This window comes from Micromys minutus, assembly GCF_963924665.1.
Source record: "Micromys minutus genome assembly, chromosome: 9".
Lineage (NCBI taxonomy): Eukaryota > Metazoa > Chordata > Mammalia > Rodentia > Muridae > Micromys > Micromys minutus.
The window spans coordinates 40,827,607-40,846,607 of record NC_137978.1 but is presented as its reverse complement, the minus strand read 5'-3'; the positions used below and the strand labels follow the sequence as shown (position 1 = coordinate 40,846,607).

The window sequence follows — 19,001 nt, the reverse complement described above, 5'->3', positions numbered from 1 at the left end:
TTTTTCTTTTATTTCTACATGTAAGTATACTGTCGTTGTCCTTAGACATACCAGAAGAAGGCATTGAATCCCATTACAGATGGTTGTGAGCCACCATGTGGTTGCTGGTAATTGAACTCAGGACCTCTGGAAGAGCAGTCAGCGCTCTTAAAGACTGAGCCATCTCTCCAGCCCCAGAACACATGCTTAAATAGTCAGTATTCAGTATTCAGCTGTGATAAAAGTGAAATGAGAGATGTAAGGGCAAATATAAAGGAAATGTAGGAGTGAGGGAAAAGGCCAAGGAAGAAACACTGTCCTAAGCATGAGACCAGGACCAGAGGAAGGCAGACACGGAGATAGGCGAGGCTTTTCTGAAAAGGTCTCCAATAGCACCGGGAATAATCCTGACAAATGTGGTCGCATGTGTTAAAATGATGTTAGACAATTGGAGATGTGGTTTGGTTAGCAGAGTCCCTGCCTAGACTGCAGCCCTGGGTTGGATTCCCCATGGTACATAAAAATTGGGTGTAGTGGTATATGCTTATGATTCTAGGACTTTGGAATTGAAGGCAAGAGGATTGAAAGTTATTCAGGGTCATCCTTGGTTACATAGCAGGTTTGAGCCCAGCCTGGGTTGCATAAGACCCTGTCTCAAAAAGGGGTGGAGCAGGGGAGATGGTTCGGTTGGTAAAGTACCTGTTGTGTAAGCATGAACATGCAAGATCAGATTCCAGCAGCCGTGTGAAAGCCAGGCACTAACTCCAATGCAGGGGTTCAGGAAAGTAGAGTAGGTTGTCCCTGGAGCGTATTGCGCCCTAGGATAGCCGAATCCAGGAGCACCAGGTTCATTGAGAGACTCTGCTTTCAGAGTGGGGTGAGGGCTGGAGAGATGAATGCTCGCTGCTCTTGCAGAGGACATGGGTTTGGTTCCTACCGGCCACGTGACAACCTTCTGCAGCTCTGTTCTTAGCTCTGAGGGCACCAGGCACACACAAGGTGCATATACATACATGTAGTCAAAACACACATGAAAATAAGCAAGTATTTTAAAACGAAAAAATGAGGTGGATGGGCATGGTGGCATGTGCCTTTAGTCCCAGCACTTAGGAAGCAGAGGCAGGAGGATCTCTGTGAGTTTGAGGCCAGCCTGGTTTACCTAGCAAGTTTCAGGCCAGCCAAAACTAGCGAAATTCTGTCTCCAAAACAAAACAAAGATAACCATGGAAAGCAGAGTTCAGCCTTTGGTCTCTACGTGTGTGTGACAATCAGGACGGGAGAAAATTTGACCAGTTCATTATCCAGTGGAATTACGTATATTATACAAAGAACTCCAGTAGTTAAAGTCCCAATACCAAAACATGTGTCGATCCATGAACAGATGAATTGGTCATATAGTTCTCAAAAGAAGCAGAAATAAGAATTGTGGATAAATATTTGAAAAAATATTCGACACATCTGGCCATAATGGAAGTGCAGGTGGAAAAGGCACCGAAGTACCATCTCACCCCAGGAGAAATGGCTGTCACCAAGATCCTGAGTGAAGACAAATGTGGAGAAAAGGAAAGCCTTTGTGTTTTGTCTGTTTGATAGCCCTGGCTATCCTGGAACTCACTCTGTAGACCAGGCTGGCTCAGACTCAGAGACTCACTTCCCTCTGCTTCCTGAGCGCTGGAAGGCGTGCGTCAGTAATGTAGAGCTGAAAGCATTCTTATACTCACTGCTGGGAATGTGTGTGCGATCACCACAGAAATCAGCACTGGAGTCTCCCCAAAGGGAAAAAGTTCAAAGCCAATCAATCGAATACCAAAGCAAAACAAACAAACAAACGAACCAAACCAAACCCTAAAATTACGGCCAGGTAGGAGCCTCGGTGGTCAGGAGGGCTTGCAGAAGACTAGAGTTCAGTGCCCAGCACCCACAACCACCTGTAACAACAGTTTCAGGGAATCCTATGTCCTCTTCTGTCCTCTGTGGACTCTGTACATGAGATACATATATACAGGCAAGTGCTCAGATACATAAAATAAAAACATTAAGTCCTTCAAAAAATAAAAAAAAAAAAAAGGAGGTAAAGCTTGTTTTTGTAATTAGCCTCTTTAGTGATAGTCTGCCATGAACCTTACATTCTGGCTTAATGCTTATTAAAAAAGGAAGTTCTCGGGCTGGAGAGATGGCTCATTGGTTAAGAGCACTAACTGCTCTTCCAGAGGTCCTGGGTTCAATTCCCAGCAACCACATGGTGGCTCACAACCATCTGTAATGAGATCTGATGCCCTCTTCTGGTGTCTGAAGATAGCAATAGTGTACATAAAATAACTTAAATCTTTAAAAAAAAAAAGTGAAGTTCTCTTACTGTTTTTCTCCTTGGGGAAAGGGTTTCTGTGTCAGCAAGTCATTTATTTTTCTATTTATGCTGAAGGTCAAACCCCAAGATTCATACATATTAGGCAAATGTTCTACCACTGAGCTACATCCTCAGACATGATTTATTAAGTTATGCTTCACCAGTAAGATTTTATTTTGTGAGTGTTTTGCCTGCATGCACATCTGTGCCTCACCTGTGTGTCTGTTGTCACGGAGGCTGGAAGAGGGCATTGGATTTCCTAGAGATGGAACTACAGATGGTTGTGAGCCTGTGTGGGAGCTGAGAGTAAACCCTGGGGCCTGTGGAAGAGCAGCCAGTGCTCTTAACTGTTGAGTCCTCTCTCTAGCCACCCCCCCCCACACACACACGGAGAGAGACAACAGAGAAAGGCTCTTGACTTGTTGGATATCACATCTTGGACTCAAATGGACAGTCTTCCTGTTTCGGCCACTCACATGTTGGAATGGCAAGTGGTGGCTGCGGCAGTGGCAACAGGGCTTCTTTCTTCCCAGGTCTGTGTTCCCCAGCACTCCAATTCCTTCCAAGTAAGTCTTGCCTGTTTTTTGATTATTAGTTTCAAGACTCCATTGACAGTATGGCTGCTGTCTATGGGGGAGTGAGCTGTCCTTTTTAAATATTAGATGCTAGACAAGAGCTAGCTAACGGAGGGAAGGAAGGAAGAAAAGAAGAAAGGAAGGAAGGAAAGAAGGAAGGAAAAGATGACTGATTCTGGGAAATACCTTCTTGACTGCTGGGCCCTGAAAATAAAAGACACTGTTGGGTGGTGGTGGTGCATGCCTTTATTCCCAGCATTCAGAAGACAGAGGCAGGTGGATCTCTGAGTTGAGACTAGCCTGATCTACAGAGTGAGTTCCAGGAAGGAGGGCTGTTACACAGAGAAACCCTGTGTTGAAAAACAAATAAATAATCAGACAAACCAATAGACAAGGGTAAAGGACACTTAGCTATACTCAAGAGATTCCTTTCTGGGACCAGTGAGATGCTTCCATGGGACAAGATGCTTGCCACTAAGCTTAAGTTCAATTCCCCAAACCCACATGCTAGAGGCCAGAGTTAATTCCCACAAAGTGTCTTCTGACCTTTGCCTGTGAGCCCCCACCCACAGCAAAAAAAAAAGTAACAAAAAATTATTTAGCTTTTGCTTAATTTTTGAGACAGGATCTCCTCATGTAGCCCAGGCTGGCCTGGAACTTACAATCTTCCTGCATCTTCCTCCCAAATGTTGGGATGGTAGGCATGTACCACCACATCCAGCCAGCATTTCTGAACATGCCAGCCCCAACTCAAAACCTACAACCACTTTAATAGACTGAAATTATATGTAAGACAAAAGGTGGGCTGTAAGCAACATCTGTTTGGTCCTCAGAGTGCGAGAGTGACCTGGGGATGTAGCCTGTGGAGGTTAGAGTGAAGGAGAGGTGCTAGGGGCCAGAGATAGAGACCAATTGGGCCTTTCTGCTTTTCTCAGGATCAGTAGATTTCAGTGGAGGGCTCTTCTCTGGGCCAGGGCCTTCAAGATGCAAGGACCTCAGAATTCCTAGAAACCCCCTTGTTCTTCAACTCCATGGACCTGGAGCCCCTGGAAGAGGGGGAAATCAAATGGAGGCCCAAAGACACAGTCATCTTCCTGGCTTGGAGGTTGAGGCACAAAGGTCTCCTGGGATCTTGAATGGAACCAGATGTTTTCATAAGATTTAGGGCTGGGTGTGGGGCCCCCCAAGAGGGGCTGAGTGGAGTCACATCGAAGGTACCGAACTACTCCTGGGCTGGTGGGGCTATCCAGCACCTGACCATAGAGAACCTGGTCACTGGTGCCTGAGGGAGGCTGGAACTGGTTGGAAATTTCTCTCAGATCTCCTTGGAGCACGTAGGACTGAACCAGGGCTGGGAGGCTACTGGTTCCAGAGCTTTCACTGGAGTCCCAGTGGGTCGGTTTCTTGTCCTCCTCCAGTTCCGTGATCTTGGTGATCGATGGCACGCTGGAGTCCCAGAAGCTGGGCAGCTGGAAGGTTTCCTGAATACAGGGAGACACAATACAGCACGGGTTATCTCAAATGTCTGCTCCACACATCGCTCCTGCCTGAGATGAGCCAGTTATGGGATCTCCCTGGTGTCTGTGTGGCACAGCACAAAGGGATGTACTTGCCCGGCAGCTGTCCATTCCTGCCGTGGACCTGACACATGACCCTCACCCCACCCTCTGCCACCCACGCATTCCTTTGGAAGGCAGAAGTCCATTCCTTTAATGACTCTGCCTTACCTTGTCTGCCAGTTACAATGTATCTCCCTCTCTGCCTCATAATTACCTCTGTAGTAAAGCGGGGCATCCAGGAGCTCAGGCTGCTGTGGGCTGGGTCTGGAACATTTGGCCAGAAGAAAGTCTTTCTGCTGGAGAAGACAAGTGAAGTTTGGGTGAGCTTATCACGTGGCAGCTGAAGAGGGGAAGAGGTGTTAGGGCAGACCTCCCAGACTGGGGCTTCGAAGTCTGGGAAGGCAGGAAGGGACTTCTGAACCGGTGGGTAAGAGGAAGTCACTTACCTGTGCTTGCAGAAGAACCAAACAGCTGCACAGGAAAGGGACAAAAGGAAGGTGCAAAGTATGACCAGGAAAATGTTTAGGTCAGATGATTCTAGGGTGAGAGAAAGAAATCAAGAATAGTTTAGGGTGTGGCTTTTCCATTGTGGGTCATGAACCCATGGTGGGGCTGAATGTGGGGCCAGTCAAATGTTGGCAAGAGCAAAAGGTTTCTAAAGAATAACATCCAAAAGGTAATTAAAAAAAAAAAAAAAAAAAACCAAACACAGTCCAGCAGTGATGGCACACATTTTAGTCCTGATAATTGGGAGGCAGAGGCAGGTGGATTTCTGTGAGTCTGAGGCCAGTCTGGTCTACAGAGTGAGTTTCAAGGCAGCTGAAACTGTTACATAGAGATACCCTGACTTGAAAACCATAGGGGGTGTGTGGAAGGAAGGTTTGTAGGCTGGAGAGATGAGTCAATGGTTAAGAGCACTGTCTACTCTTCCAGAGGAGCTGGGTTCAATTTCCAGCACCTACGTTGCAGCTCACACCTGTCTGTGATTCTGATTCCAAAGGATCCAACACCCTCATACATGCAGGCAAAAACCATGAATTTTAAAAAATATTAGATAATTTTTAAAAAACCACATATACATAATGAAGCTCACATACTTCCAATATACGTCATCTGTGTTACATCACACAAGTTCACTGCAGCCTAGGTTCTAATCCATGTGCACTTGGTTTGCACACACACACTTTGCATTGTGTATACATATCACATCACAAAATATCACCGAGTGCTGCCTGGGAAACCTTGGCTCAGACTCAAGACTACTGTATGCTTCCAAGCCCAGAAGCTCAGTGTGTTTACTGAGGGGTTTGCCATCGAAGGAACACTGTGTTTTCTTTCTTTCTTTGTTTGCTTTGTTATTTTGTTTCTCCAGACAGGGTTTCTCTGTGTAGCCCTGGCTGTCCTGAAACCCAATTTGGAGACCAGGATGGTAGGATCTACCTGCCTTTGTCTCCTGAGTGCTGGGATTAAAGGTAATTAAACGACCCACTGAAAACAAAGACTTTTAACATTTTCCCGCCATCAGTTCTCAGCATGTAGATATCAAATTAGTATATCTTTGGATTGAATCATGTTAAAATGATCGATTTTAAGAATTGCTCTTTGGGGCTGGAGAGATGCTCAGTGGTTAAGAGCACTGACTGCTCCTTCAGAGGTCCTGAGTTCAAATCCCAGCAACCACATGGTGGCTCACAACCATCTATTATGAAATCTGATGCCCTCTTCTGGTGTGTCTGAAGACAGTGACACTGTACTCACATATATAGAATAAATAAATAAATATATTTTTAAAATTGTTTTTTGAGTTGCTAACTTGAATCCCCCCCCCAAAAAAAAAGAGAAAAAAAAAAAAAAAAAAAGAAAATGAACTTGGATGAATTCTGGTTTGGAATTAGGCCAGAATCTCCAATTTCTGAAATGACCCTAAGCATATGTTTGCCATCCAGTACTATATTCTTACGCAGTGTGTCCTCAGCATTGATAGCAAAGATCAAAATATTGATTAACTCTGAAAAGTGCTGAAGGTGGCTGAGATGCTCCTTGCCTTGCTGTACTAAACATCCAGCCGACATTTAATTATCTGTGTAAAAACAAGTAAGCGCATCCATGTGATTAGTTTGCTTTAGTGTCTAACAAAGGAAAATTTATATACATACCAAAGAAGAGCTTCAAAGTAAATGTATGGTTTGTTATCAGTTAAGTGTTTGATCTGGGTACGTTTTACATGCATGCATGCATGGCCAGAATTAGGTAAAACTTCCTTGTGTGTAAAGGGCCTAACCCAGGCTTGGTGTCACACGCCTTTATTTCCAGCACCCAGGAGGCAGAAGCAGGTGAATCTCTGAGATGTCGAGGGCAGCCTGGTCTACAGAGTGAGTCCAGGATAGTCAGGGCTGGTTATACAGAAGAGAAAAATTAAAGAAAAAAGAAAAGAAAAGGGGTTAGACTTGGAAAGGTTAGAGTCCTGGGCAGTCGTGTATGTAAGTCAGGAATGGTGGGTCTTCTCTCACAGAAGGGGGATTCTTGGATGGGCCCTGGTCTCCCCACAGTATAGCAGAGCCAAAGGCAGGTTCCTAATGTTCTCAAAATGAAAACTCCTTTTTTTGTTTTCTTTGAGACAGGGTTTCTCTGTGTATCCCTGGCTGTCCTGGAACTCACGCTCTAGACCAGGCTGGTCTTGAACTCAGAGATCTGCCGGCCTCTGACTCCTGAGTCCTGGGGTCAGAGGCATTCGTCACAAGATGTTTAACGTTTTTTAATCAAGAAAATACACATACATAATCTCCTCTCCTCTCTTTAAAAATTGGAATTTCTTTTTATTTACTTATTTTCTTGAGAGAGGATCTCCTTTTGTGGCCCTGGTTTGCCTGAACTGTGGAGATCAGAGTACTGTGTATTCACAGAGCTTTGCCTGCTTCTGTCCGAGTGTTGAGATTAAAGATGAGTGCCAACACATCTGGTACAATCAGGATTTCTTGAGAGATAAAGTGGGGCACCCTCCCAACAGCCCACACTGTCAGTTCCCCCTGCCCCCTAACCCTTACCTAGCGCCATGGTCATCAGGGTAAGGCCTGTACTGTTGGTGGACCCTGCCCTGCTGGTGGCCATGAGGTAAACGTGATACAAACTGGCAGGCTTCAGGTGGTCCAGGACAAAGCCATGGAAGGAGATGTTCAGGGTGACATCTGTGGGTGGGGCATATGGTCAGTTTGGGGTGCTAACATACCTCTGTGAGTGCTGAGAAACACCCCTTCCAGGCCTCCTTGGCGTGTGGGGAGCTAAGGATTGACTCACAGAAGGTGTGGTCCCCAGAATCAGCCCAGAAGATGGTATAGTTGGTGAGGGGTATCATCCCCAGCCAAGGGGTCTCAGGTACCCACTCCAGCTGTGCCCAGGTTCTGCCAACATGCTTTAGATGGAGCTCTGGAGCATGAGGAAGGGCTGTGGAGAGAAGGAGAGAGAGAGGAGATAAAGGGCTGATATGATCAGGGCAAGCAAGCCTGATTGGGCTCAGGTGGGTTTCTGACCCCAGGACCTGGGACATACTGTAGGTGACTGAGAGAAGAGAGCTCAAAGAGCTGAGTGTGTTTGTGCATGTCCTTAATCCTAGCACTCTGGAGACTGAGGCAGGAGGATTGAGGCCAGCCTGGGCTATGGCATAAGATTCTATTCTCAAATGCCTATAAAAGGAGGCGTCAAAATGTCTTGGCTGGTAAAGTTCTTGCCTTGTTAGACTAGAGACTGGAGTTTTGTCTCTGGAGCCTGCATACTCTTTGCTTTTCTGTTGCTGTGATATATATCAGGGCCACAGGTGACTCGGGTGCAGAGTTGACTTCAGACTCACACTTCCAGTCTTAATTCCTTGTTGAGGGAAGTCAGAGTACATTCAAGGAGAAAAAGAAGCAGAAACCGTAGAGGAATGCTACTCACTGACTAGCTCTTTGACTTGCTCTAGCTTTTTCATACATGCCCATATCTACCACCTAAGTAGGGATGGTGCTTCCCATAGTGGGCTGGGCCCTCCCACACCAGTTATCAATCAATTAAGATGATTTCTCATAGAAGTAATCACAGGCCAATAGGATGTGGGCAATCGCTCAACTGAGGCTCCCTAGACCAGGTGACTCTAGGTTCTGTCAAATTGATAATGAAAACTATCCCACCACACAAAGATGGAGTGAGAGAACTAAGTGTACAGAGTTGTCCTCTGGCCTCCACAGGCACCCCGTGTGTGTGTCCATTCATGCAAATCATACACACATAAGTGAATTAAAGCAAGAGCAAAACCAACAAAATTCAGACACAAAACCCCAAACCAAAAGCAAATGTGGGGGTGGAGGGAAGAAGAGATAGGTAGCAATAAAAAGATAAAGATCCCTTCTAAGAGGGCACTCTGTTTGAGATGGGGGATGGTCTCATCACACGGCTCAGGCTGTCCCCAAAATCACAATGCTACCTCATCAGAGTTTCTAGGGTCAGAGGTAGACCTCACTTTGTCCAGAACTCCCCAACCCCACCAGGATTTCATGTGAATTCAGTTTATGGCTCCCAGAGGCAGAGCCTGGGTTGGAATCCGGTTCTGTCTGCTTGTGAATCTTTGCTGTCTGATTTCTGCCACATCTGGTTTTACCTGACTTGGTGTCTGGTTTCAGCCACTCACTCTCTGAACCACATCAGGTACTTGGCTCAGTTCTTTCAGATGTGACCCTGGGTTTCTGTTGAGGGCACGGATTGGTTCTGTGAAACTCGTTTCATCCCCGATTCTCTCAGGTTCATAGCTCCCTGTCTACTACACCATCTTCTGCACAGCTTTGGGGAGCCCAGTGTAAGGAAAGCACCCACCTCAGAGGCCAGAGATAAAAAAGGTTTCCCTCAGACTCCCAGTCACTAGAGCCCAGATAGGGAGAGAGGAGAGGATTCTGGGAACACTGAGACAAACCTTTCTCTCCAGAGTAGGTGTAGACATTTACAGGGGATCCCACGGTGCCGGGGTACAGGGGAGCCACTGTAATTCTGTAGAGCTGAAAGGGATGTATGTTGTCTGTGAATAGAAAATGGGACAGCACTTAGGTTAGGTTAGGGGCTAACCTCTGCTACACAGACTCTCATTTCTGCATGGGCTGATTTTGACTATGGAGTTAATCTCAGAGATCTCTTTTAGCTCACTTGATGGAGGCCACAAAGGGAATGTGGAACAGAGAACTCGAACAGGAGTGGAAGATGGGCTAGGGGTGGGGGAAGAACTTGCCCCATGTAAGGGTTCAGAAAAGGCTAGGGAGGCTACCTCTATAGGGAGGTTCCAACTGTCCCTTTCTACCTCTACAGAGGGACAAGCACACTCTCTCTGTTTCTGTTTCTTATCTCTCAGCCCATCCCTCCGTTCCAGGACTGTCTCACCCTCTAACAGAATTGCAGTGGTGTTCCCATCAGGTTCTATCCTCCAGGATTTATTGCTATAATTGTAGCTTCGGGAATTCAGGCCCCACTCAATGAGATAGCCCTGAGGCAGAAGGCTGGGGGCTTCCCAGTCTACCCAGATGCTATCAAGGTCTTCGGCCATGGCGTGGAGTCTGGTCACAGCTGAACCTGGAGCTAAAGTAGAAAATAGGAGAGAAGACAAAAAGTATGCAATCCTTAGTATTAGACCCTTGGATCCAAATCCTGCCTTTGCCTTTGCTGACAGACCTGAGATCCAGGGTATGTTAACACCTGAGCTCTTGTGATCCAGGCTATGTTAACACCTGAGCCCCTGTGATCCAGGGTATGTTAACACCTGAGCACCTGTGATCCAGGGTATGTTAATACCTGATCATCAAGCTCCTCATCTGTAAAGTGGAAATGACAACAAAAGAACCCCCACTTTATAGAGGCTTGTTGTATGTTAAAGGAGATTGCACAGAAAAAGCCTAGCACAGAGGCCCATGCCATTTAGCTTAATATATGTGATTTCCTGAGTTCTTCCAACAGTCACACCAGAGAGGTTCTATGGTTGTCTCCATTTTATCAACCAGTAAAAATGGGAAATACAGAGAAGCTGAAAAGCTTATTAAAGATCACACACCCCAGAGGCTGGAGAGATGGCTCAGCAGTCAAGAGCACTGGCTGCTCCTCCAGACGTCCTGAGTTCAAGTCCCAGCCACCACATGGTAGCTCACAACCATCTATAATTGGATCTGATTCCCCCTCCTGATGTACAAGAAGACAGGGCACTCATATACATTAAAAACATGAACAGATAATAAAAAAAAGGCACCCAGCTCAGTGCTGAGGAGGTCATTTCATTGGTAAAGTGTTTATGAGGCAAGCACTGAATTCAGTCCCTAGTTTCCATGTGGAAACAACAAATGAAACAGGCATTTATAACCCCAGCACAGAAAAAGCAGAGGCAGGTGGATTCCAATCAGTGAATTTCAGACCGGTGGGAGATCCTGTCTCCAAAACGAAAAAAAAGAAAAAAGTACACAGCACTCAAAGGATGAAATTTGAAGCTGTCTACCAGCTGCTATATTCATATAAACACACACAATGTGGGGGTCATTGTCTGTCTGTCTGTCTATATATAACATGTATATGCAGGTATACATATTCTCCCAGACTATCCTAGTTTTGACTAACAATGTTAGTAATACACTTGCAGGTTCTGAAGGGAAGTCACCTGTCCAGGCCACTCTGCTACCTGTTGATACAGGTAGGTGCATAGGCAGTCCAGCCCTCAAATTCCCAATGCTGCTCTCAGATGCTCAGCTGCCTGCTCCCCTGTACCTTCATTCTCCAGGAAAACCACTGGAGTCGGTGAAGAGGTCCCCGCTGTGTTGTAGGCCACAAGGGTCACGTTCTGGGCCTCGGAGGGCAGGTAGAAGACACAGCTGAGCTCCGTGGTGTTGCAGAGCTGTGTGTCCTGCCCTTGCTGATCTGAGGAACTCCAGGAGAGCAGGTAACCCTGGATCTGTCCACTGTCTTCCTGCAGGGGTGTTGGCTGTGGTGAATGAGGAAGACAATGGTAAGGGAGTTGTCTAGGTCATTGTGTGGTCAGGGCCTGAGGACCATGGACCAGCCATTAAAACTGGGCCTTAAGTTCTTTCCTCCCTCCCTCTCTTCCCCTGGGGCAAGAACTAGGAGAAAAAGAGGGAAGAAGCCAGTCAGCACAAGTGACGCTTGCTTAACTATTCCCTGAGCAGACCCTTTGGAGTACAGGTGACCCCAGAACTATGCAGTGTGTAGTCTCTCCCCAAGGCCGCTACCCAGCTTCTGAGGTATGTGTAAAGTACTTTGCAAACTGCCTTCCAGGCACACAGCAGTTTTGAGCTGCACTTTGGGACTCTGTTGGGATGGTTGGAAGGGGTTTCAGAGGGTCACCTTCCAGAACAGCTGCATGCCCACTGTCCCAGGGTCCAGTTGCTTCTTCTGCCACCATGTGTCTAGTCTGATGGTGGGGGCTGTAGATGGATGGAGGAGGATATAATGGATAGATGAGATGAGAGGGTTTTGTTTTTTTAAGTATGACTATTTGAGGCTGGAGAGATGGCTCAATGGCTAAGAGCACTGGCTGTTCTTCCAGAGATCTTGAGTTCAATTTTCAGCAACCACATGGTGGCTCACAACCAAAGTATGACTATTCCCCCCCTCTCTTTCTCTTTCTATGAATACACTGTTGCTGTCTTCAGACACAAGAAGAGGGCATCAGATCCCACTCCAGATGGTTGTGAGCCACCATGTGGTTGCTGGGAATTGAACTCAGGACCTCTGGAAGAGCAGCCAGTGCTCCTAACTGCTGAGCTGTCTCTCCAGTCCCAAGATGAGGGAATTTTGATGGGGGGAAGGGGACGTTGGGTCCTGGACTAAGCTCTGATGGCTTCTCCTGGCTTCTTACCTCTAATGGCAGGCCTCAGCTGAAGACCAGAGCTCCAGCTGCTCCAGAGTCCAGGCAGAGATGAGCGGATGCATCGCATCTGTACAGTGTAGACTGGGGCCCGATGAAGCCCACAGAGCTCGAACTGGTCCTTTCTGGAAGGCAGGTGGGACACCTGGTGTGTGGGAGGTGACACTAAATCCAACTTGCCCTCTCTCCGTCCCCCACCTCCATCTCCAGGTTGTTCTCGGCCTCACCAGTGTCCAGTTGACTCCTTCGAGGTGAGGTTGGTAACGGAGTTCGCACTCCTGCTCCATGAACTCACTGGGCTTCCATGGCTTCCAGCTCAGCCACAGGCAGCCAGGCTGGCGAGAGACTACATCGGGGCCAGTGTCCAGGGCCTGTAGCATGGGAGGCTCCAGTTTCACTGCAGGAGGTGGGGTTGTCAAACTTTCGCTGCCTGATGGAGAGGGCTCTGGCTCAGCTCCTCTTCCTTCTTGGGTCTCTTAGATTTCTCCTGTTGCCATGATCTCATGGACTTGGGTAAGAGTGTCTGTATTTCTTACTATGGTGTTATATCTAACTGGTTGTTACATCTGCTTACAGCATTTTCTTTCCAGATATCGGGGTCTTGCTCCCTTAGCTCCTCCAAGGGTCTAGTTAACTGTCAGTGTCTTAAAATCGTCTGACATTGTATTTTATTTATTTTGCCACTTAAATTGTTGTAATATTCTGAGCATGGAAGGCTGTTCAACTGCCCTATCTTTAGGACCTCCCCAGCTTAGCATGAGTCATGAGTCCTTCAAGAAATAAGCTGAAGCCTGGGGGTGATAGATCATTAGGTAAAAGAGCTAGCTAGCTATGCAAGCCTAACAACAGAGTCCCAAGACTCTTATCAAAAAGCCCAATGCAGTGTTGGAGAGATGGCTCAGTGGTTAAGAGCACTGACTGCTCTTCCAGAGGTCCTGAGTTCAATTCCCAGCAACCGTAGGGTGGCTCACGACTAAAGGGATCTAATGTCCTCTTCTGGTGTGTCTGAAGACAGTGGCGGTGTAGTCACACACATAAAATAAAAGTAAATCTTAAGAAAAAAGAAGCCCAATGCAGGGTTCAGATGGCTCAGTGGTTCACTGACTGCTCTTCCAGAGTTGCTTAGTTCAAATCCCGGAAACCACATGGCAGCTCACAGCTGTGTGTAACTTCTGTTCCAAGGGATCAGACACACTTATTCAGACATAAATGCAGGCAAACCACTAACATACATTTTTAAAAAGCCCAATGTAATGGTGTCTATCCGTAATAGCAGCAACACTGCAGCAAACTGGGAGGTGGAGACAGGAAAACCACTCCGAGGCTTACAGGTCAGATTGCCTGGAGTCAAGGACAGCATCAGAGACAAGACAGACCCTGCCTTCCAGAGAGGAGAGAGACTGGCTCCAGGAAGCTCCTATGGCCTCCACATATGTGTGCTATATGTGTGTGCGCTGCCCCTATAAATAAGTAAATAAATAAGCTGAGCCGGGTGGTGGTGGCGGCACATTTTGAAGTCAGCCTGGTCTATACAGCAAGTTCCAGGACAGCCAGGACTACACAGAGAAACCTAGTCTTGGAAACACCAATGATTAAATAAGAGACTGAACATGTCCCGAGCCTCTGGTCCCTACTCCTCTCTTCTCTGCCTCTCTCTAGGTCTTCCAAAAATCTCTCTGCCTGTGCCTGGGTCTGTATTTCCTCCTTGTGTACCTCTGGGTCATCCGATTTGGGGATTTCTCTATTTTCTCACACCCGGTGTCACTCACCAACATCCATGGGGTCAAGGCACAGTCTTGGGGACTCGCTGGACCCTAGCACATTCTCTGCTTGCACCCAGATGACCATATTCTGGTACAGCAGCAAGTGCTTTCGGGGGATGGAGCAGTTGCTCTGCCTCTTCTTTGGCATACAGTCCATGATGGTGCCCCCCTGGTACTGACAGTCGGCGCGGCTCCTGCCAACAGGCTGCGCTTTGGTGCCAAGCGAGGAAGAAGGCAAGGCTCTTCTCTCTCTTCTCTCTGTCCCCTCCCCCTCCCCCCGCCTCACCATGTCTCCTCACTCCTATAGGGATGTGTGTCCCAACCCAGGACCTGGAGGAAGGGGCTGGCATGGAAATTCTACATACCTGAAGCTCTTTAGGATGAAGTTCGTGGGCAGGTGGGTCTCGGGGCCTGGCTCCCACTGGCAGACCAGGCTGTTGGTGGTGAGGTACATGAGACAGGATAGGTTGGAGGGGCTGGTAGGAGGAACTGGACAGGGAGAGAAGAGTGTTAGGAGCTCTCTTGCTGTGTGTGTGTGTGTGTGTGTGTGTACTTGTGGCCTTACTTCCTTGAAGGGCTATTCCTTCTGTAGTGTGGACCTGTGAGAACAACTATGTTTCTGTCAGGTACAGGGGCAAGCATCCCAGACTCTCAACACCCTGGTGGTCCCTTTGTCAGTGACAGTACAGCCTGGGTTTTATTATGGTTTGGTCAGTCATTCATTAGCCACTTCATCCTCTCTGCCTCAGTTTCCTTATTTGTAAAGAAGAGGTAATGCTAATACATTTTTCTTTCCTAGGTTTCTTTGGTTTTTCTTTCTTTCTTTCTTTCTTTCTTTCTTTCCTTCCTTCCTTCCGTTCTTTCTTTCTTTCTTTCCTTTCTTTCTTTCTTGTCTTTCCAGATTGTGTCTCTCTGTAGCCCTGACTGTCCTGGAACTCTGTAAACCAGTCTGGCCTCAAACTAAGAGATCCACCTGCCTCTGCCTCCTGAGTTCTGGGATTAAAGGTGTGTGATACCACCCATCTCTCCTAGACTTCTTTAAGGGCTGTGGTAGTTTCATTGAGAATGGAACCCCCAAGGCTCATGTTTGGCTGTTTAGTTCCCAGTTTGTGGGGCTGTTTTGGAAGTCTTGTTGAGGAGGTATGCGTCACTGAGGGTGGACTTTGAAGTTTCAAAAGATTTGTCCTATTTCCAGCCAACTGTCTCCTGCTTGCTCTTCAAGATGTAAACTCAGCTGCTTCTGTCCCCAAACTTTCGCTGCCCCATCATGAATCCCAATCATCTGGAACTGTAAGGCAATTAAAGGCTTTCTTTTATGAATATGCTTAGTCATGGCGTTTTGTCATAGCAACAGAAAAATAGCTCACACAAGGGCTAAGTGACTTCCTATGTACAGACTGCTCCCCTCTGTGTTCATGCAGGTGGCAGCTTCAATGATCACTTCTTTTCTGTTGGAGACAGGACTCATGATATGGTCCGTGCTACTTTCCAACTTGCCATCCTCCTGTCTCAGCTTCCAAGTAGTACTAGGACCACCGAGGTGTGGCTCCATGCCTGGCTCTGTTATTGCTTGGTGTGGATGAGGACCCAGAACCTTGCTCATGTTGAGTATGTGTTCAACTACTGGCCTACATCCTCAACCCTAGCAACCATTTCTTTTTGAGGGGATGGGCTAGACATGGTCTCACTATGTAGTTCTATCAGTGCTGTAGATCAAGTTGTCCTCAAAGATCACAGAGACCCTGAGAGACAGAGACACAGAGAGGCATTTGCCAGATGGTGGTGGCACACACCTGCACACCTTTAATCCCAACATTCAGGAGGCAGAGGCTGGCAGATCTCTGAGTTCAAGGCCAGCTAGGGTTGTTACACAGAGAAACTCTGCTCGAAAAACTCGGGCAGCAGCCTTCCTTTGTTGGGATTAAAGGTGTGGCATCATGCCTTGGTTCTTATTTGTTCCTTATGCCCCACCTTGGCACAAACTCCATCCTGCTCAATTTGGAAAGAAAACTGGGACCAGACATAGAAGGAGCTGGAAGTAAGCTCCTCTTCTGGCCAAGAACTCGAGTTCGCTGAACAGCCAAATTAACAAGTGGTTCTACAAGGACCACTGTGGGTGTGGCCTTCAGGAAGTCACTTGCCCTCACCAGCTGTCAGCTTCTTCCTTGGAGAAGTAGAGGAATGATGGGAAGAACCACGCCCTCTGTCATACTCACGGAAGGGCTACTTGAGTGAGGTCTTAGCTCTCCCTGGTTTTGGCAGAGGGGCACTGGAAGCAGATGGGCAAATGGCTGGAAGGACTTACAGCCTGCACGAAGCTCAGCTTGATCCAGGAGCTGGAAGCTGTTGTCCCATGGCACCAAGCAGAAGAGGAAGGCCTGGGTGTAGTTCAGGTGGGGCAGAGTGATGAGAGACTCCTGGGTCCCGTCAGGCAGACGATACTGTCTGTCCCCCGGCTGGTCTGGCTCATCTTGAAGTCTCCATAGAATCTTTGGCTGTTGGTCCAGTTTGCTGCAGTTTGGGCTGACAGTGCAGGAGGCCAGGACAGGGTCCCCCAGGCGGACAATGGGGGGTGAGATCCTGATGTTCCCGCAGCTCTCCAGACCTGAATTGGTAGAGGGTGGGCCCTGGAGGATTCTTCTGCCAGGCCAACATGGGCCAGGTCAAGATCTTTGGATTCCTAGCCGCATACCCCTCCTGTCTTTTTACCCTCCCATCAGGACCTGGGGGCTAAACTTGAAGAGTGAGTGTGAGACCTGCAAGATGTACTTATAGGGAGAGTCAGAGATGTTCATGTGCCTATCTATGGGCTCGGCAGCTCCCGACTGGCATCTGTTACTTCCCACAGTGTGAAACCCTCTCTATGGTTCGAGCACTCCCCCTGAGGTGTGAACACTCTCAGAAAGTAGGAGCACTTCCTGTGGTGTGAACACTCCCGGGGCTATGAACACTTCCTATCCGGTGAGTCTGCCCCTTGGTGTGAATGCCCTGTGGTATAAATGCTTCCCCACCGTGTAAACATCCTCCCCCATAATGTGAATATTCTGGGCTGTGGGAACCTTTGCACCCCGTTCCCTCCCAGAATGCAGTTAGAAACGCAGTCTATTTCTCCTAGCGAGCGGACTGGGTGGTGAAAACCACAATCAGAGTGATAAGAACCCCCATGACCGCAGCAATCTCTGTCAGATTCTAACCCTAACCCTAACCCTCCACTGTTGGTAAAGAAAGGCAGGTCGGTCGGTGTGCTGGGTGTGGGCAGGGACACACTGACAGGACTGTGTAATTTTATTGCTTATTTATTGTTGGTGATCCTGGGACCCCGTGCGCCTTCCTTCCTTCCTCTGTGAATGGCTATTAAACCAAACAAAACAGTTTCTACTAGATAGATCCCAGAGCTGTCCCCATAGAGTGGATCAGTCACGCCTTAAATCCTACCCCAGTGCCTCCACAAAGCTGCAAGGATCCTAGCATGTAACAGGCCCTGAGCTAGGGAAGGGCGGTAATGTTAGCTTCCTACTTTATAGCTTTATCTCCTGGCCATCACTCCTACTAACCTGCTAAACCCAGAGACCCCCTCTACTCTGAAGGAACTTCCTCAGTTCTGTGGGCTGTTGTCACATCTCCACCACATTCCTGTCTCCTGTGGCTGGGTGGCTGGCGTTATCCAGGACCTGACTGCTCAGTGCTCGTCTATGGTGAGTCAGCATCGGGCTCGTTTTCCTTATTTTATTTATCTTTTTATTTCGTTTCATTTTTGATACAGGTTTTCTCTTTGACCCTCTTGGCTGTTCTAGAATGCACTTTGCAGACCAGGTTAGCCTAGAACTCAGAGATCCGCCTGCCTCTGCTTCCCAAGTGCTGGGATGAAAGGCAGGCTCCACCTCCACCTGGCTCAGAGAATCAGATGTTCTAACACAATTGTGAAGAACAGTAGCTGTCAGGTCAGTACAGGCAGCTGAGGTTAGGATGGAGGTCCAGATCCTTCATGGTGCTCCTGGCCTCACTCAACTGCTTCATTCAGCTCTGACTGTGGTTTCTGCTTGCAGACAGCAGGGTCTGCGCCTGAAGAAACAATGCGTTCTCTCTCATCTGTGGCTCTTTGCCCTGCTGTCCCCCCTCTCACCACCTTAGCATACTGGCATTCTGATGAACCAGACTCTATCCTGGCTTTCTGATGTCGCTTTGTAATCAGTCATAACTGCCCCTGCTGTCTCTAAGCCCTTGTGATGTAGAGGCCTTGGCTGTTTTGTTCACTGCCACACTTCTGGGGTCTGGCACACAGTTTGGGAACCAGCGCCTTCCTTTTAATCCGCCCCCCTCCCCCCACCTCCAGCCCCTGACTTACTTCTGGAGAGTAGCAAGACAGTCAGAGTAACTCCAGTCAGGCTGCAGGCTTCCAGCCCCACCATCTCGCCAGCTTGGTGCTTACCTGGAGGCAGTGAGAGATGGTTAAGAACAGGCTTTGCAGCCCGAGCTCAGTCCTTGCTCTGCCGGTGTCTGGGGGCAGGTTACCTGACCCCTGAGTCTCAGTGTTTGCAACAGGGAGGTAACATTGGCTTATACTGCCTTTGAGAGGAAGATATGAAGGTTCAGATCAACAGCTTTCCCCGGGGCATCAAAGCCAGGAAGGGGCGCAAGCTTTTCTTCCCTCTTGCCCCCCCCCATCTCTGTTTACTCATCTTTGTTATACAACTGTGCTGGCTAGTTATGTGTCAGCTTAATACAGGCTAGAGTCATTTGGGAAGAGGAAACTTCAGTTGAGACAATACCTCTACCAGATTAGCCTGTGGGCAAGCCCGTGGTAGGTACATTTTCTTGTTTGATGCTGGATGTGGGAGGATCCAGATCATTGTGGGTAATGTCACCCCTGATGGGTGGTCCCAGTGCTATAAGAAGGCA

At 47.9% G+C, this 19,001-nt stretch overlaps 1 protein-coding gene across 2 annotated transcripts; it reads right to left on the bottom strand.

Moving 5' to 3' along the window:
* Nucleotides 1-3,905: 3,905 nt before the first annotated feature.
* On the bottom strand, nucleotides 3,906-18,511 carry CSF3R (colony stimulating factor 3 receptor; the record flags this gene model as incomplete). 2 transcript variants are annotated; one of them, XM_080921627.1, is made up of 15 exons in its annotated part: nucleotides 3,906-4,382; nucleotides 4,675-4,756; nucleotides 4,907-4,997; nucleotides 7,505-7,645; nucleotides 7,755-7,901; nucleotides 9,400-9,501; nucleotides 9,858-10,046; nucleotides 11,223-11,436; nucleotides 11,817-11,896; nucleotides 12,331-12,484; nucleotides 12,567-12,736; nucleotides 14,109-14,296; nucleotides 14,468-14,591; nucleotides 16,408-16,707; nucleotides 18,448-18,511. In XM_080921627.1, 15 exons carry the CDS (start codon nucleotides 18,509-18,511, stop codon nucleotides 3,906-3,908), a joined length of 2,523 nt encoding a protein of 840 aa, XP_080777753.1. The 2 variants fall into 2 exon arrangements, with proteins under 2 accessions (XP_080777753.1, XP_080777754.1); XM_080921628.1 differs by lacking the exons at nucleotides 12,331-12,484; nucleotides 12,567-12,736.
* Between the last annotated feature and the right edge of the window lie 490 nt (nucleotides 18,512-19,001).